At 53.2% G+C, this 17,228-nt stretch overlaps 1 protein-coding gene across 1 annotated transcript; it reads right to left on the bottom strand.

Moving 5' to 3' along the window:
• Window positions 1-262: 262 nt before the first annotated feature.
• On the bottom strand, window positions 263-13,979 carry SEMA4G (semaphorin 4G). Its single transcript, XM_068961691.1, has 16 exons — window positions 13,928-13,979; window positions 10,510-10,973; window positions 10,262-10,410; window positions 9,933-9,995; window positions 6,979-7,077; window positions 6,763-6,856; window positions 6,500-6,613; window positions 6,126-6,295; window positions 5,872-6,041; window positions 5,479-5,623; window positions 5,128-5,350; window positions 4,602-4,717; window positions 4,281-4,456; window positions 4,024-4,085; window positions 1,487-2,544; window positions 263-1,359 (listed from the first exon to the last, which is right to left on the bottom strand). The coding sequence occupies exons 2-15, from the start codon at window positions 10,631-10,633 to the stop codon at window positions 1,715-1,717; spliced, it is 2,535 nt and encodes an 844-aa protein (XP_068817792.1). The 5' UTR covers window positions 10,634-10,973; window positions 13,928-13,979; the 3' UTR covers window positions 263-1,359; window positions 1,487-1,714.
• Between the last annotated feature and the right edge of the window lie 3,249 nt (window positions 13,980-17,228).

Here is a 17,228-nt window from a genome sequence, read left to right as displayed (position 1 = left end):
CCCGGGCTCTAGAGCACAGGCTCAGTAGCTGTGACGCACTGGCGTAGTTGCTCATGGGATCTTCCCGGACCATGTCTCCTGCATTGGCAGCCGAATTCTTTATCACTGGGCCCCCTAGGGAAGCCCTGAAAATAGTTGTATGGAAAGCAAAGCCCACCCTGAAGCATCTTTATCATAAGCTTAGAAGCCTGTCTCCTGGTGATCAGGGGAAGACCAGCCTAGACCAAGCAGACCACTCATAGTAGCTGTGGGGAAACGGGTATTTATTAGCCAACAGTAGGGGGAGGAGCTGAGCCCAGCCTCCCCACTCTGTCACATGCCTGTCCCGCCTACCTGCGTGGTGAGCGGGGGCATTTCTAAAGAAGTGTAGCCAGTTTACAATAAATACATTCATTGTGGGGTAGAGGAAGGAGAGGTTGGGTGAAGGGCAGTAAAAATCCGTGGGATTCCACGTTCTCAGCTACAAAAATAACAGTCATCCTCACCCGAGGGAAATGGGGGAGCTCAGTCAGGTTTTGATTGTCCCATGTGGGCCTGGAAACTTCAGAGGCCCCTGGACCCTGAAAGTGCCCCGGTGAGGTAGGACAGGGGTGGGAGCCAAGCATCCAGACTCCCAACCTCTGCCCTTTGCATAGTTCCGAGAACGGGCATCAGTGCCAGGTGAGACCTCAGATCTCTCCTCCCCCTGCTCTGATCTAGGGGCAGCAAATGCTTGGTGCCCAAAAGGGAGGCTGGCTCATTGAGTGCAGTGTTGGTCACCCGTCCTAAGGAAGTGTCTGCAAGGACAGCTAAATGGGAGACAGCTCTCCCTCTGAAATGTTCATGGACCAAATCCAACAGACAGAGGTTCGATGCAGCAAGGGGAGGCTCAGAAGGTGCATGTGAATGGAAATGTAAGCACATGTGCGTGAGGAAGACCATGCCTGGAGCTGTCTCTGGCACTCCTGAGAGTGACCAGGGAGTAGGGAGGCTGACTCACAAGGGGTACACATTAGGGGAGAAGAGGGAAGGATGCGGTAGTCTTACCTTCCCAGGTTGGCCTGTTGCCAAGCTCTTGCCAAAGAGGTCATCACATGGGGCTGGGACTACAGGAAAAGACTAGATAGGATGGGAGGTGGCAATTGAGAGGGTACCCAAAGTCCAGAAGAAGGAATGAAATGCAGGAATGCACCAGGAGGTGGGGGTGGGGGCCCTGCAGCCCAGCTGATAGGCATTCTTCCACGTGCGCACGTGAATGCACGCAGGGCTCAGGTGGCTCTGGTGGCTGGCAGAGGTCTGGTTTGTTTTCAGGACCGTCCAGCACATAGGGCCAGGCAGAGGGTGGTGACCTTGAGGCCACCTGGACCTGCAGAGCCCTGCCTGGGAGAAAGAGGAAGGGTGTAAGCAGATGATTGGGGCAGGAGGATGGCATCCTCTCCTCCCAAGTGCTTAGGTTAAAAGGGAAGAGGAGTGGGGGCTGGGACTGCAGAGCCTGAGGGGCACCTACCTCTGAGGAGCACCGGTTGACCTGGGCTGCTCACAGATGGGTCTGTGGAGAGACTGAGAAGGGGGCTTTGGCTGGGCCTGACGCTGGCCAGCCCTACAGGGACATCACAAAGTTGGGAGAAGGGCCTGGAGTTGCAGGGATGAGGGTAAGGTGTCCGTTGGGGAGGCAGCGGCCCAGCCTGGTACAGGCAGGCTGGTTTGGAAGAGCATTTGTCTTGGGAGGCTGGGCTCAGACAGAGCTTTCATCCAGGTGCTCTACCAGCTGTGTGTGCTTCCTCTTCTCCAGGATGCGGCTGAGCTCCTCCGCGAAAGAGCAGGGCCCCACTGGCACTCCATTGTTGCTCTGCCTCAGGAGCACGTAGCTGTTGCCATTCATCCTGCGCAGCCGGCTGGGCAGCGTCACCAGCCCATTGGTCAGCTCAGTTGGTGGCGGTGGGGGGGGTGGTGGCGGCGGGGCTGGGGTTCCCTCTCCGGGGATGATCTGGAGGCAGCCACCCTCCAGGCCCCCAGCCCCTTCCCCATCATCACCGTCATCTTCCTCTCCAGGACACTGGCCTGAGACTGTCTGCAACTGCACAGCAGAGCCCCCTGCCCGGCCAGCCCGACCCAGTGAGTATTTTCGACGGTGCCCTCGTCCGCCTCCCCGAAGACAGGCCACGTAGAAGAGGGAGGAAGCCAGGATGAGGCAGAGGCCACCAAGTGCAGCAATGGCTAACACGTAGAGCAGCCGCACATCCGGTGCCAGCTGTGCCCCAGGCATGGCAGGGGCTTGTGGACCAGGCGCTGGAGTGGCTGGCCGCACTGTGAGGCTGTAGGAGGCCAGCAGGGTGCGGAGGCCGTTCTCTTCAGCATAGCAGCCGTAGCTGCCGCTATGCTCAGGCTGCGTGTCTGTTACCAGCAGCCCATCCACACCCACGCGGTAGCCATCCTGCCCATCGCTCAGGCCCATGCTCCCATTGAGCAGCCACAAGGCCCGGGCCAGGTTGGATGGCTGGTCACAGGGCAATAGGACATCATCACCCCGGAGCACAGAACGGGTCTTCAGTGGTGGTGGTGGCCCTGGAGGGAGCAAGGGACAGGAGAACGTGGTCAGTGCCTGCTTATCCTGGGAGGGCACTGGAGATGGCAAGCCAGGTGGTTCACTGTTAGGTCCCCAGCACCACCCACAGAATCTAGAATTGCAGGACTAAGCCCTCTGTGCTCATGCTCCCACGCAAGGTTCAGTTGGCCCATCTCAGTGGTTTCAGTTCCTGACATCTACCAGTGATTCCTCATCTCTGTCTCCAACAAAGAGTTTTCTACTGAGTGTAGACTTGACTTTCTTCTACGTGCCATACATCTCTTGGACATGTCACAGGAACTGAGGCCAAAAGCTCCCTCTTAGATGACACTGGGTATTTTTCTTGAATTGTCATCACCAATTGTATGGCACCACCAGCCATTTCCCAGAAACCTGAGTTTCCCTTGTCTCTTTCTCCCCTTCACCTTTGTATCTAACCCTCACTAAGATTCTGCTTCCAGAATCTTTCTCAGACCTGTTCACGTCTCTCCTTCCCCAGCTGCTGGCCCTCACCTAATCCATTCTTTACGCAGCAGTGGGCTGACCTTTTAAAAACCCTAAACTAAAAAAAGAAAATGAATAGGATATATTAAATGCAGACTGAAAAAAATAATAAAGTCAAATCTGTGTTTTAAATTAAAAAAAAAATAAAGAAATAAAATAAATACACTAAACTGATGATCACATCCCCCTGCCTCAGCACAGTCCTGTCCATCTCTCCAGCCTCTTCTCTCATTCAAACACCAAGCTTGCTCTTCCCTCTGCTTGGGTGTCGTCCCCTTCCTCGTGCCCTGTATTAGCCAGGTTAATTCGAAGGAGAAAGCGTAACAGTGAACAAAAGCACAGATTCCAATCAGCCTGCTTGGGGTTAGGCTCATTTGAGCCTACTGCTTAAGAGCTGATCAATTTGGGGTAGTTTACTTATTCTCTCTGTTACTTGGAGAGATTGCCCCTCATGGAGATGGTAATAATGGCACCTGTCTCATAGGAATGCTCTGAGAACAAATGAAATGCGTGTGTTTGATCAGTGCTTGCCACATGGTTAATCCTCAGTACATATTAGCTATGATTATTATGATTATTGCTCTTGCTTCAGATATCAGCTCAGTCATCTGATCTTCCTTGGGGAAGAACCTATTATCTCTCAAACCCTTGTCATAGTTGTAATTATTTCTTTTGTATCAAAAAAGCCAAAGAAAAGAATTGTAATTTATTGTGTGATCATTTAATTGCCTGTGCACATACTTGGCTGTAAGCTCCAGAAGTGAGGAAAAACTTCACATCTTGAACCTGTTTGCTTATTTATAGCTTTTCGTTTTGCAACAAATGTTTGTTGAATACTTACTCTCTGCTGGGTCATTCTCACTGAAAGCACAGACAGAGTCATTCAGATACATATATGCACATACAGATGGCATCAGATGGTAAAGGGGACAGACTGTGCTGCCAGACCCACACACGGCCATGATGGCACTTACCTGTGACCCTGCTGCCCTCGCAGCCTCGGTTTCCTCTCTCGATGTCCTGTATGAGTGCTGTCCTGGAGACAGAGGATTGGGATTCAAGAACAAGGGAAACGGCCGTAGTTTGCCCAGTGGAAGGGTCAGTAAAGCTGTTACTAACAACTGGACCCTACTCCCTGCAGCTGGCAGGCCCTCCTTCACCCCTTAGGCCCTGATTCCCGGGGCAAATGGGACCCCCGAACCGCCCCCCCCCCAACCCCCATGCCTCTCACCTGCTACTTTGGGACCTGTTGGCTACGGTGGTGGTCACCATGCAGGCATGGGTGCTGGGGTCCCAGCCACAGTAGGGGTCTCGGGCCAGGATGCAGTCATAGCAGGAGCGGTAGCGGGAGCAGCTGGACAGTGGTAGCTGGATGATGCCACTTGGAGCCCCCACGTAGAGGCTATGCTAGGAGTCAGAACAGCTGGTTGGCAGCACCTCACTCCCACTTACAGACACACACACACACACACACAGCCAGTGTCCAGCCTCCCACCTCCCTCTGTCTACTCTGGCAAGACCAGAATATTGAGGGTCATGAGTCAGGAGCTACCTGCATCGGAGAGATGACCAGGTTCTCCACAGACTGGGGCTCCTTGAACACCTGTGTCTCTTCAATAATGTGCATCCCAGAACCCAGGACCACAGCTTTGTGGATCCAGCCATCAGCTGGTATGGGAATGGCAGAAGGTCAGACTCCCAGCAGTGGAAGCTACTCTCAGCCCCCTGCAATAAATAGCCTAACGGGAACAGCTTGGAGTCCTGAGGTCAGGGACAAGGATTCAGCCAGTAGCAGTGGGTTCTCCCGAGATTGGAAACTCCACATTAGTCATGGCAAGAATTATTGGATTTAGAAGCATTAGTGACCAGGGTCAAATGTCATTGTGGTTGGTGACAGGAGTCAGCAGTCACCAAGAGCTAGTGGTCCTTGGGGACCAGTAGTGATTATTCACTGAAGAATCAACATCAGTGGTCACCAGGGTTTTGTGATCGGGGTCCTCCAGGGGACTGGACGTCAATAGGGATCAAGGACTCAGGCCAGCAGTCACCAAAGGGCTCAGGCCAGGGGTCAGAAGCACCTGTGCCCAGAAAGAGCAGGTCATAGGTGGGTCCGGCGGGTGTGCTGACAGGTGTCCCCGTGAGGTGTGTGTAGCGCACACTGCGCTTGAGCAGCAGGGGCCGTCCGCGTGCGGGCACCACAGGCCGAGCCATCAGCGGGTGTAACTTCACAAAGTCCAGGACCAGAGATGGCAAGTCCTGGGATGAGTTGTAGCCTCGGCTTCTCAGTGAATCTGTAATGCACTGTGGTGGGGGATAGGGTGGTGAACCTTAGAATTCTACCACTGGCCCACCCTCCCCACAAGGTTAGACCTCCTCCCTATCTTAGGGGTCCTGTCTATTCAGCCCTGACCCCAGGCCTCAGCACTCACCGAGCCAGGCCGGGGCTCTGGCACCCCACCCTCGTAGCGGCCCCAGCGCCGGACACCATCCTGGTATTCCATGTAGGGGCCTGCGAAGACAGCCTGCACCTCGGCCAGGTCATAGCGGCACACGGCTGAGGCCTCGAGGGTCTTCCTAAGGATGGGATGGAGGGGAGGGGGCTGAGTCACACTGAAAGGAGCCTGCCTACCTGCCCAGCCTGGAGCCCACCGTTGCTCTGACCGAGTCCGCAGGCCCTCTCCTGAGTGGCAGCAGACCCCTGGATGTGCCTGAAGTTCTCTGAGGCTGGCTTCCCCCGGGGGGTCCTCTCTCATCTCCCCTGACCTCAGCTCCAGTCTCTGTGCTGTCCCCATCCCTCGCCTTCCCGCCATCCCCGAACTGACCACTGTGTGGTCAGCGTGAAGGCCGCATAGAAGTGTGTGTGTGCTGAGGTGTCAGCTCGCAGGCTGCAGACACTGCGCAGCGTCTCATACTGTGGGATGTGGCAGATGAGGCGCGCCTTCAAGAAGGAGGTCCACTTCTTCTGCAGGATCTTCTTCCCTCCCAGGTCTCCCTGGGGGGGCAGGGGGCAGGGGGTCAATGGCCAGGGCCAGAGATTCAGCCTCTACACCCTTGCCCTGACCTCAGTCCTCCTCACCTTGCACACCCGGGCCACGCGGGCCACGCGGTGACTGCTGCGGCTCTGAGCAAAGCTGCCTGCACCCTCCTCAGCAGCGCGCTCCGTGAAGAAGTAGTAAACTTTGTCGTCGTCACCCACGGCACTGGCCTGGCTCTCCCGCACCAGGACGGAGAACACAAACTCAGCATCTGTGGGTCAGGTGGCTTCTGAGATAGTTTGGGGATCTCCACCCACTGCCCCCATCCCCACCGCACCGCCCTGATTCAACCACACCCAGGAAGAGACAGGCTCACCTGGGGATTTGGGGATGGGATGATGGTCAACTGCCCAAGGGAGTACGGATGCAGAAACAGTCCCCTGCCCCCCATCACCCTGGGCCTCATCCTCCTAACCATTGAGCCAGTGCATCGGTGCCTCCTCCGTCCTCAGGGAGTGTGGGTGCCGGCTCCGGCGGATGTCAGGGATGCTCCGGAATTCATACCGAGTGGCTGTGTAGAGGCCTCCATCTGAGGCACGAACATGCCCAGTGTGAGAGACACGTCACACACAAGACACATAATACTACATGGGTGGCAAGTCCTAGCAATGAGATCCATGTCTCACAGACAGCATGCCTGTGGTTGAGGGGCCCATGTGGAGAGGAGAGCATGCTTACCAATGATGAGGCCAGTGAAGCCACGGGCTGGGTCGTAAGGACACTTCTCCTTCCCCTCCTCGAAGCTGGTTGGCAAGGTGAAGGCCTCAGCATCCTGGGGGAGGAGGGGCCCAAAGTCAGTGATCCTGAGGACAGGCCAGGGTTGTTGCTGAAGGTCAGAAGGGTCCAGGGTCAGGGAGCAGGGGCGGCAGTCAGGGCAGGGGCAAACACACTCACAATGGCTGCACAGAGAGGCTGGAAGGCGTGAGTCCCACATGCGTAGAGGTGGGTGGCATTGAGCCGCTGCAGGAACCGCACATGGTTGAAGCACTCGGTCTGTGGGATAGACGAGGAGGGTTGTGAGCCCCAGGCCTCCTTAGAGACTGCTTCCATTAGGCCAGCTCTGTGGTCTGGCTCTTGCCCCCACCCACAGGACAAAAGGTTCCTTCTAAGATCCTGGTGGGTGTTCTCACTGCTCAGGACACAGATTGGTCCCGGGAACTTGCTGTCCTTTGACTCCTCTCCCCTTGGCTAGCTCAGCTCACCTGACACACTTGGCTGGCTTCTCTTGCATCTTCTGTAGTCCCCTAGTCTGGGGGATCCAAGGGCTCTCACCACCTGAAGATGCTTCTCTCTTGCATCTTCACAGCACCGTCCACCAGGCATGGAGCTCCCACACCCGCTTCAGGGTGGCATTACCAAACCTACCCCCCAGGTTCCAGCCATTGCTCCACCTGCTAGCCCACAGACATGTCGAACTCATGCTGTCAGAAACCAAGCTTATCCCCTCCTCCATCCTGTGCATCTTCTCCCTTGAACCTGTTCTTCCAGTCTTTCCCACCTCACTTCATCCGTCCATCCTATTACTCAGTCCAGAAACCAGGCGTCATCTTTGCTGCTTCCCGTTCCCTCACCCCCACATTCAGTCTCTCCATGATTAGGTCTTTATCCTGCACGTCCCATGACTCGGTCCACTTCCCCTCCACTGCCATCACCCTAGTCCACTTATCACCGTCATCTCTTCCTGGGCAGCCACAGCGACCCCCTGACAGCTCCCCCACCTCCCTGCCTCTCTTTACAAAAGCTGTTTATTGATTCAGTGAATGAGGAATACATGCACACGGTGTAAATTCAAAAGGTACAAAGGGATATGTTGTAAACAGCCTCCTTTTTTATCCTGTTGCCTTCAAAGGAGACTGCTGTTACCATTGTCTGGATTTTCCTTTCAGAGAGATTCTACCAGTCAGCACCCTCTTGCAACCCACTTTCCGAGGCATATTTTAAAAATGTAAACCAGATCATCTCACTGCTGTATTTAAAACCCTTCTGTGACTCACCAGAGTCCTGAACATAGGGCCCCACATGCTCCTGGCCCTACATGACAGAGCCCTGCCCGTTCCTCTGGCCTCATTCACCCTCCTGCAGCCACAGTGGCCTTCTCCGCCTACCAAATGCCCTAAGCTGATGCCCTCTTGACTTCTTTGTCTTGTTAATGATTCCTCCTCCTGTCTGTTACCCAGGGTTTGAGTCCATGCAGGCCTCTATGTCTTTACCCCACCCTCACCAGGTGCAGACTTTGGCATCCAGCCCTCCTCTCCACCAGCTTGCTCAGGCCTCCCTCCTCTGACCCATATGATGCCCCCCACCTCCGCACTACCTTTCTTGCCTCCAGACTCACTCTATTTTAATTCATTTAGTGCCTGAGACCAAATAAATATTCTTAAAATAGTGTTTCCCCAAGATGTTTCCATTAAAAAAGGGGGAGTGGGGAGGGGGAGTTCTGTGGTCAAATGGATAGAAAACCACAGGTAAAAGCTATCTTTACTGGGGACACCTCAAAGCCTTAAGGGTATCCCTGTGCATTGTAGGATTGAGCATGCAGCATTTTCCAAACTCATCTAACTATTAAACATCTCTTTTGAAAATTATTGCTTCTCAGAACATGCTTTGGGAAATGTTCTTCTAAAGTCAAAGAATGGTCTGGGACCAGTAATGTGTCAGCTTCATCTGGAAGCTCATTAGCGTCGCAGAATCGCAGGCCTTTCCCCAGACCTTCTGAGTTAGCATCTGCATTTATAATACACCCAGGTGATTCAAGTGCATGTCAAAGTTTGAAAGTCTCTAAAATATCAAATGGTGAGGGTACCACTGTCACAGAATAAAATCCAACCCCCCAGCTGGGTGTTAACAGCCCTCCATAAATTGGGCTCCATATGCTTCACCAGCTCCATTTTCCACCCATGTTACACTTAGAGGCATCCTTTGATGGAATCTCCTGGAGACGCCTTTAAGTGCTGCAGACCCACTAGGTCAGAATCCCCCAGCTTGTGGGCCTTGGGGTATTTTTAAAAAGCTCTCCAGGTTCTTCCCTGGCAGTCCAGTGGTTAAGACTTTGTGCTTCCACAGCAGAGGGTGCTGGTTCGATCCCTGGTTGGGGAACTAAGATTCCGATATGCCATGCCACAAAAAAATAAAAACACTGTGTAAAAAGCTCTCCAGATGAATCTGTTACATAGCCAGACATAGGACCCCTGCAGACATTCTGTTCTTTAGCTAGAAAGGGCTGACACTTCACTAGAGAGTGTTAGTTGCTCAGTCGTGTCCAGTGTCCGACTCCGTGACCCCATGGATTGTAGCCTGCCAGGCTCCTCTGTCCATGAGATTCTCCAGGCAAGAGTACTGGAGTGTGTTGCCATGCCCTTCTCCAGGGGATCTTCCTGACCCAGGGATTGAACCCAGGTCTCCCACATTAAGGACAGACATTCTACTGTCTGAGCCACCAAGGAAGCCTGACACTTCACTAATACCTATGGAAAAGTGGGTATTTGAGCTATTCCTTGACCAAAGCCTCATTTTTCTCATTGAAAGTGGAGGATAACACCATTTCCTAGGATTATTTTAGAATGAAATTAGATAATAGCTAAGTCAGCACTTACTAGAGATTACCTATTGTTATCATGATTATTATTTGGGAGCCCAGAGGAGATTAAGATAATATCCAAAACCACACTAGTAGGTCACCAGATGTTTGCATTACAAGTATTGCTCCCAGGCCAGCCACTCCAGCGGCACTCACAGTGGTTGCTGCAACTGACTGGCTGATCTGTTTCTCCATCTATGTCCCCACCAACTGTGATAGCCCCCACTGAAGAGAAAGAGGAAAGGAGTTGGGAACAGGGCGGATCACATACCTGGTTGTTTTTCCCTTTCTGATGACATTTGCTTTGCATCTCTGGGGAGGCCTCCCAGCGAATCTGGAGGGGGTGGTAAAGGGAATAGGCTGATGCATAGAACCCAATGCCTTTGACTTTCCCCATTGCCTGTGGGACAAGGTGATAGGACCCCAGGGTGAGGTAAGTGTCAGAAGGAGCACTGGATGTAAAGGAGACCTGGACCAGGAAAGGCAGTGCTGTCTGACCAGGGGGTTACGGAAGACTGACAGGGTTTCCAGGAAGTTGAGGTCTTAAGATGCTGAATGAAGCTGGATACCCTCTGGGTGGTCTAGGCTCCAGGGGCTGACCTCTTTGTGAGTCCCGTCTCCTATGTCTTGCGCATTGAGAGAGAAGAGGGCACCTCGGGCTCCCACCAGCAGCCTTGCGGAGGCCTCCTCCAGCAGCAGTGTTGAGTAGTTCTGGGCTTGGCCCTTGAAGTGCCGGGTCCCAGAGAGCTCTGGGGAGAGCGGGATCTGTGAGCCCAGCCCTGGGACTGACTGCCTCCCCACCTCCAGCCCCTGCCTCCTGCTGCCTTTCGAGGTTGGGGCTGTCAAACCTTCGTAGGGGATGGTCATCCGCGGGGTGGCATCTAGTTCTCTGGATGGTCTCCGCAGTGAGGGCCCAGGGACTGCAGTTGCTGTGAGGAAGCTCAGGAGGAGGGGCCAGAGCCTCCCCCACATCTTCCTGGGGAGGCCCAGACCAACAAGACCCCCAAAGGGAGCCAGGGCCAGAGGTTAGGGGATGATGGGAAGAATAGTCACAGGGTATTAAGGTCCAGGGAGGTTGCTTAGGTCAGAGGTCATGGGGCCAGGGAGGGTCCTGGAATCGGGAAGACATGGAATCACATGATTGTGCAGCCATGGAATCCCAGGTAAGAGGTCAAGAAGAGGGGTGGATTCCAGACTGCCTCTCGGCATCAGTTACAAACTCCATGGTGGGGTCACACAGGGGTTGTAGATCACTGGTGGGGTCACCCTGCCCCAACAGCAGGGCTAGTTCTGGTTCACTGAGGTCTGTTTTCTGAAGAAAAGAAAAAACAAACAGAAAAAAAGTCCTTTATTCTGTGTGTAGATGGAAAGTAGATAGCATTCCCCTCTAAGTTCAGGTGGTATCAAAGTGAGGAGGCCCAGCATCTATGAAACTCCCACAAGAGAATGAACTCCATCATTCGGTCCTCCTTGCTGTTCAGATGCAGGAAGCTGGGCGGAGCTTGCCCACTTTACAAGACCCTAGACTCCCTTCAACCCAAATCTCAGGTGACAGCCCTTCTGTAACCTAGTCAGAAGCTCAGCTAGGCCTCCATCTTGGTAGAGCCCAGGTTCTCAGGAAGAATGCCTTCTCCCAGCAGTGAGGCCCAACTCGGGCAGCAGCTGCCCCTCCGCCTGCGGGGGTGCCTTATGCAGGAAGGCCTGGGCAGAGATGCTTAATGGGCCTTTGTTTATTTTGTCCTATTTTCCCTTTGTTTTTTCTTTTCCCTGGCCTGAAAGCTCCCTCTGGAATTTCTCTTTAATTAGATACTTCTCCTCCTCAGCATTCCTCTCCAAGGGGGTGCACATCTCTGCCCTGCCCATGCAAGTCTGTACTGTACCCTCTGGCTAAGCGTCCACACGTGCCCCTACCTGCAAACAGGCACTCACAGGCACCAAAGTGGGTATCTGCCCCCTCTGCCCTCCCCTACCCTCAGCAGTGCAGCTGTCATACCTGTACAGGAAGCTCGAGCGTGCAAGGTCACTTAACTGAGACATGAGCAACATGGAAAAGGTAAATGATAGGATCCCTGAGACCCTGGCCACCTCCCTTGGCACATCTTGGAGACTGTTACCACACCTGGACCCTCCCTCATGGCAACCAGCTGGGGATGGGGTTGGGAGAGGTGGCAGGTTTGATCTGACCCCTGAACTTCAGGCCTGATCTCTGAAGTTCCTTGGTTGGGCTAGGTGTGGAGAAAACCTGACTCACCCAATCTTTGACAAAGCCAGAGAGAGGCCACTGGCCTCTCCCTTTCCTTGCAGGTCAAATATTAACTAGGTGGCCTTGAAGAGAGGGCAGAGACTGGGAATTGGCCAGAGGGAGAACAGGAATTTGGAGGGTTTTTTCAAGAGGTAAAGATCACTACTGTTCTGGAGCAGAGCCCCAAAATGGAGAATGGCATATGAGTAGACTGAAGAGGCTCCCTGGACCACAGGAGGGGCATCGTATCCTAGTTTGGGGGCTGGGGCAGCAAGAGGCCCCAGGCAAACCGCCCAGGCCCCATCACTCACTGTGGAGGCACACCTGTTTACCTTTGGGGCCTCCTATTTGCTTAGTGCAGAAGTGGGGCAGGGGCGGGGGGGGCCCTAAGGCTAGGAGGGATCAGTCTCTAGGATTGGGCAAGAGGAATACACCCCAGGTCAGAGGAACCACTCAGTGTGGTGCCTGACACACCGACAGAGGTTTAAATGAGTCACATATGTCCAGAGGAGGGAGATGTGCATGCACGTAGATACACACACATACATATTCATAGGAGGGCTATGAGCACACGTACACATGAAGAGTCAGGCACACACACTCACAGTGAGGTCTGCACAATATGTTCACCTAAAGGGCCTGCCACCTGTCTATACATATTTACATGTAAAGTTGTATTCACATGCCCATTCAATTAGCAAGGCACCCAGTCTCAGGGGTTAACAAGGAGAGTTATACACCCACACATGTCCCTATGGAAGACTATACACCTATTCACAGGAGGGTCCTGCACCTGTAGGGACACGCACACAATCCCACTGATACAGTGGGTCAGGCACCATCATGTCCACAAAAGGATCAACTATATTTGTATGCACACAGTCCTCAAACACACAATTACATCTATGCAGAGACAAGCGTATGTACATATAGGGGTCCAGTTCTCACCGCAGGCTTGGAGGCTAACAGTATCCACTGGGAGAGAGATGCAGAGCAGAACCCTGCCTCCCTTCCCCAAAGTCCTAATTCTAAGGCCAGAATCCAAGTTTGTGTTTGTGAGTGTGTGTGTAAAGAGAAGGGAAGTTTCTGATCTCAGATGCTCAAATAGGATCCATGCATGGGTCAAGGCCAGTCTGGCAAGGGAGGGAGGGGCTACATAACCCAGGCAGGAGGAGGCCCCTTGATGTAGCAAAGTAAAGATGCAATGGAACAGGTAACTTAACCCACCTCCACTCCCATGTCTACTGCAGTTCTAGATTTGGGATATGGGCCGGGAGCGCTCAGCCTGCATTTAACCTGTTGGGCAGGAGGGTGGGGCTAAATGGGGCGGGGGGACGGGCGGAGCTGCCACCCCCTTCTCCCAGTGACCACAAGGCTTCAAGGTCTCCAGTCCACATCCCACACACCATCTCCGGTTCCAAAGCTTGCGATCCTCCCCCAGGGCCGGCCCCCTGAACTCTGACCACCTTCCCGCTGTTAGATCTTGGGGTGGAGGGAACTGAGGAGGGTAGCCAGCGGGATCAATGTAGGGATAGGCAGGCTGTCGACCTTCATCGCAGATGTCCACCTGCCTAGTGTAGGCGGTATCCCTCTCTGCCCAGTAGGATGATGGTCTCTCCTGGCCTGAGAGCCCCTCCCCCGCTACCCTCGCCTTCATCCTGGACAGTCCGCGGTTCTCTCCTCTCCTCAGATCTAACCTCAGTCTCTACTGCTGCAGCTCGAGGACGAGCTCTCCTTCGATCCCGCCAGACGCCAGGAGACGTGACCCAGATCCCGGGGAACACTGTTCACCACGCGGGCCCCCGCCCCACTCCAGATCCCGACTCTGCGGTGGCAGGTCTGCGACCAGCGCCGCCCGAGGCCTGGCCCGCGCCCCTCTAGAGCTTTTATGCGGGACTAGGGGACTTGGCGGTGAGAAAGGCCTGGCCGAGCCTGGAAGGTTTAACAGACGTAGGGAAGGCATGGCCTGGCCCCCGCCCCCCGGCGCAGGCCCTGCCGCTGCCCGCACTCCACGCCTGTCTCACCTTTGCTCGCAGATCCCCGGCCATGCAGACGGCGATGCGCGGCTCCGCGGCCCCACAGCACCAGCTGCGGGAGGAAGGGGCCGCGGCCGGAGGCGGGGCTGGTGGAGGCGGAGCCGGGGGTGGAGCAGGGGCCTGGAAGGCGGGGCCGGGGAGGCGGGGCCGCAGGGAAGGGTGCGGGGAAAGGCGCTCTCTGGTTTCGCATCCCCACCCTATACTATAGGTCAAGGCTCACACAGTGCCCTGGGGCGTCTGGCGTGCCCCGCCCCCTAGGGCCGCGCCCCCTGGAGGTGGCTTCATCACCCTGTGTGCTCTGTAAGGACTTATCCCACCTTCCTACCCCTCAGACCTAGGACCCCTTGGACTTGCTTTCTCTGGGGGATGTGCACACGTGTCCTCTGGCTGACTTAACTCTCCGAAGGCCCTCGGGCCAGTCCCCTAATGCGGAGCTCACTTTTTGCGCTCCTGCTACCTGCTTCTACTCTTTGCCTAGGGCGGAGGGCCAGAGTAGGTGTACACCAAGTGTTGGGGCAGCTCTCAACCCAGATGAGGGTCTTGATTTCTAGCTCAAGTGTATCCAGCTGCCTGCTTTTTCAGCCTGAGCTCTGAGGGGGTCAGGCTTGAAGGGATGAATAAAAATTTGACCGGAAGTGCATACCAAAAAAATGCTGTTTTTCTGATTAAAGAAGCCACAAACATTTGCACTTGTCCGCTCAGACCAACTCTTAGATGTAACTGGGGTCTACCTCCTCAGGGCCTGGGTCACTCAGACACCTGCGTTCCCTTCCAGTTCATGTTGAATATCATTCTTACTCCAGATCTTACAGTGAGCTCCTCCTAGGTGAGCAAATATCCCTCCCTTTCTAGACTTGATCACCTTACCCAGCAGCAATCTAAGAAGCCTCCCAAGAATCAATTCTCCAGCTCCTTACTCAACTAGGGTAGTCCTCCCATGCACCCTGGCCCCACAATTTCCCCTCAACTCGGGCCATGCTTCCTTCCCAACACCTATTAAATCTCCCTCTAGGGTTTAAAATCAGACCTGAGCTCTAGCCACAACCTGGTCTGATCCTCCCTCTCTCATTTGTGACAGTACTGATATGGTCTAAGAATAAGACCAAAGTGATGAGAGCCACAGGGTCAAAGGTAACTGAGCCACACATGTGCCTAGGAATCTGAGCTCTGGAGGAGCAGGGAGTGAGGGAACAGGCAGATGAGCACTGGCCTAAGAGAAGGTCAACAAGATTGAAGTAGCTGTCATTATTTAACTGAAGGGACCCTGGAAAAGACATGTCATCCCTTTTCTCAGAATTCCCCAAAGCTTAGTTTGGCACTTCATCACATACAGTCTGTAGTTTGTGTGGCTGTGAGACTGCATGTCGCTAGACAGCAGGGCCCACGTCCCACTTCCACCACCGCCAGCACTCCGTAAATAGGATGTGTGTGTATGTGGAAGGGGCGGTAGCTGGGAAGAAATGTTTACATTCAAGTGTACACAGGGAATTCCCTGGCAGTCCAGTGGGTAGGACTTTGCACTTCTACTGCAGGGGGCAGATTCATTCCCCAGTTGGGGAAATAAGATTCTGTAAGCCTTGTGGTGCAGCCAAAAATTAAAGTGTACATAAACTTTTACAAAGAGTATCCAACTTAGTATTTTTCGTTGTAGTTTCATTCCACTCTGATGGATTATCAGGCCTATTTATTAGATGGGAAAACAGGCTCTAAGGCGTTAAGTGACTTGCCTTGAAATCAGGACTGGAAAAGCCTGAGAAGAGGGAAGCAGGGTAAATCTAAAGAATTGTCTGAGCCAAGGCAGAAGTATGCATGCTTGTAAGCTTGTGCACAGATGAGTGTTGGGGGAGTGGGCAGAAGGGAAGGGGCATGAAAGAGAAAAGTGAGTTTGATTTGATAAGATGGTTCCTAGTAGGAAAAAGAAGGGAAAAGTCAGCAAGTAATTCGGAAAAGAACACAGAAAAAAATCTTGAAAGAGCTGATGGATTGACTAAGTGCAAGCTGGGAAGACCAGGAGACACATGGCTATGAAAAGTAAATCTGCAGTCCTTGTGGGAAAGTGGGCTGGGGGATAGTGGAGGGAGGGCAGGAAGACTACCACCTTATGGTAACAGACAGGAGAGAAATTAAAGGGCAGGGGCCCAGGGGGCTAAGGGACATAGCTCTTCATATTCACGAAGAACTCAGTGCTGACTTAGGTACCTCAGGAGGTGGCAAGTAGGCCAAAATGGTTTGGTGGTCAGTTCAGCATTTAACTCACCTACACTCTATATGAGGGAAGCCTTTCTCTTCTAAGGTGCTCTGATGGCTGACTCAGAATCTTACACATTTTCAAATAAACAGAATGTATAAATCACAATGCTGAATTCTAGCATGGCACTTGCTAAACTGTAGCTGGGCAGTTACTTCACTCTCTTGATAATATAGATTCAGACCAAATCCATTTCTCTCTGCTGTCTTCCCACTTCAATCTCTGAACTTAATGTGTGACAGGAATTAATGGAACTTTCTATAGGAAGCCCTTTTGATTGATTCCTCTCTGCAAATCAAGTTGATAAAATATGAATGAGGGGATAGTGACAATGGGAGAGACAAGAAATCAAACCGAGAAATTAACCTCAACTTGGCCATGAATCTGAATCTGGGGACACAGGAAGGTCATTCTTTGCATGGATTATTACTTACCCTTAAAGTCACTACCCTGGGAGCTTCCTAGTTTCCTTCCTTCATAGCTTCATAGGGTGGCTATGAGAGGACCCCACTTGACAAAATTCTAGTGTACTTCACACAGAACACAAATATGGGTCTTGTTGTTGCTAGGTTATTCTGCCCAACTTGGCTGTAAATAAGTGGCAGAGGCCAGTGCTAGTTGCCTTCAGCCACCTATACACAAGTGTTTGGCTCCAGGATTTGCACAGACCAAGTTATTCCTTTTAGCAGGGATCCTGGGTGAGGGGGATAGGTATGAAACCCTGAAACTTGAGCACAGGTTCCCTCAGAGAACTCTGGCCTAGTCAAGTTGTCCTGCTTCTCTGTTCCCTGTGGCAGCACCTCCGTTCCTGTTTTGCCATCTCCACCTCTTAGTTTGCCCAGCACTCTCCCTTGAGGTGGCGTGACCTTTATTTCGTACGTGCATACAGCTCTTGGTGCTTCTTCAGTAGGCACTATCACCAGTTTAACAATAATGTAGTCTCACTGTTCCACTGCCTCAGGAGCCTGTTTTGCCTGTTGCTTTTCCTCCCAGCTGGTCGTCTTGGGAGTCAAAGCCAAAGCTGGGCCTTCTGGTTTGCCC

Source organism: Capricornis sumatraensis, chromosome 23, assembly GCF_032405125.1.
Source record: "Capricornis sumatraensis isolate serow.1 chromosome 23, serow.2, whole genome shotgun sequence".
In the NCBI taxonomy this organism is placed as follows: domain Eukaryota; kingdom Metazoa; phylum Chordata; class Mammalia; order Artiodactyla; family Bovidae; genus Capricornis; species Capricornis sumatraensis.
Note: the sequence above shows the minus strand (reverse complement) of the source record. Positions and strands in the feature narration are given on the sequence as shown.

What these genes read in the sequence shown, in the direction of transcription:
- SEMA4G (XM_068961691.1), bottom strand. Translation starts at nt 10,633, where the DNA reads ATGTGGGGGAGGCTCTGGCCCCTCCTCCTGAGCTTCCTCACAGCAACT. An exon ending in CTTCACTGGCCTCATCATTG is followed by an intron (nt 6,614 to 6,762) that starts GTAAGCATGCTC and finishes TTCGTGCCTCAG; the next exon opens with ATGGAGGCCTCTACACAGCC. An exon ending in CAGAGCCCCGGCCTGGCTCG is followed by an intron (nt 5,351 to 5,478) that starts GTGAGTGCTGAG and finishes CCCCCACCACAG; the next exon opens with TGCATTACAGATTCACTGAG.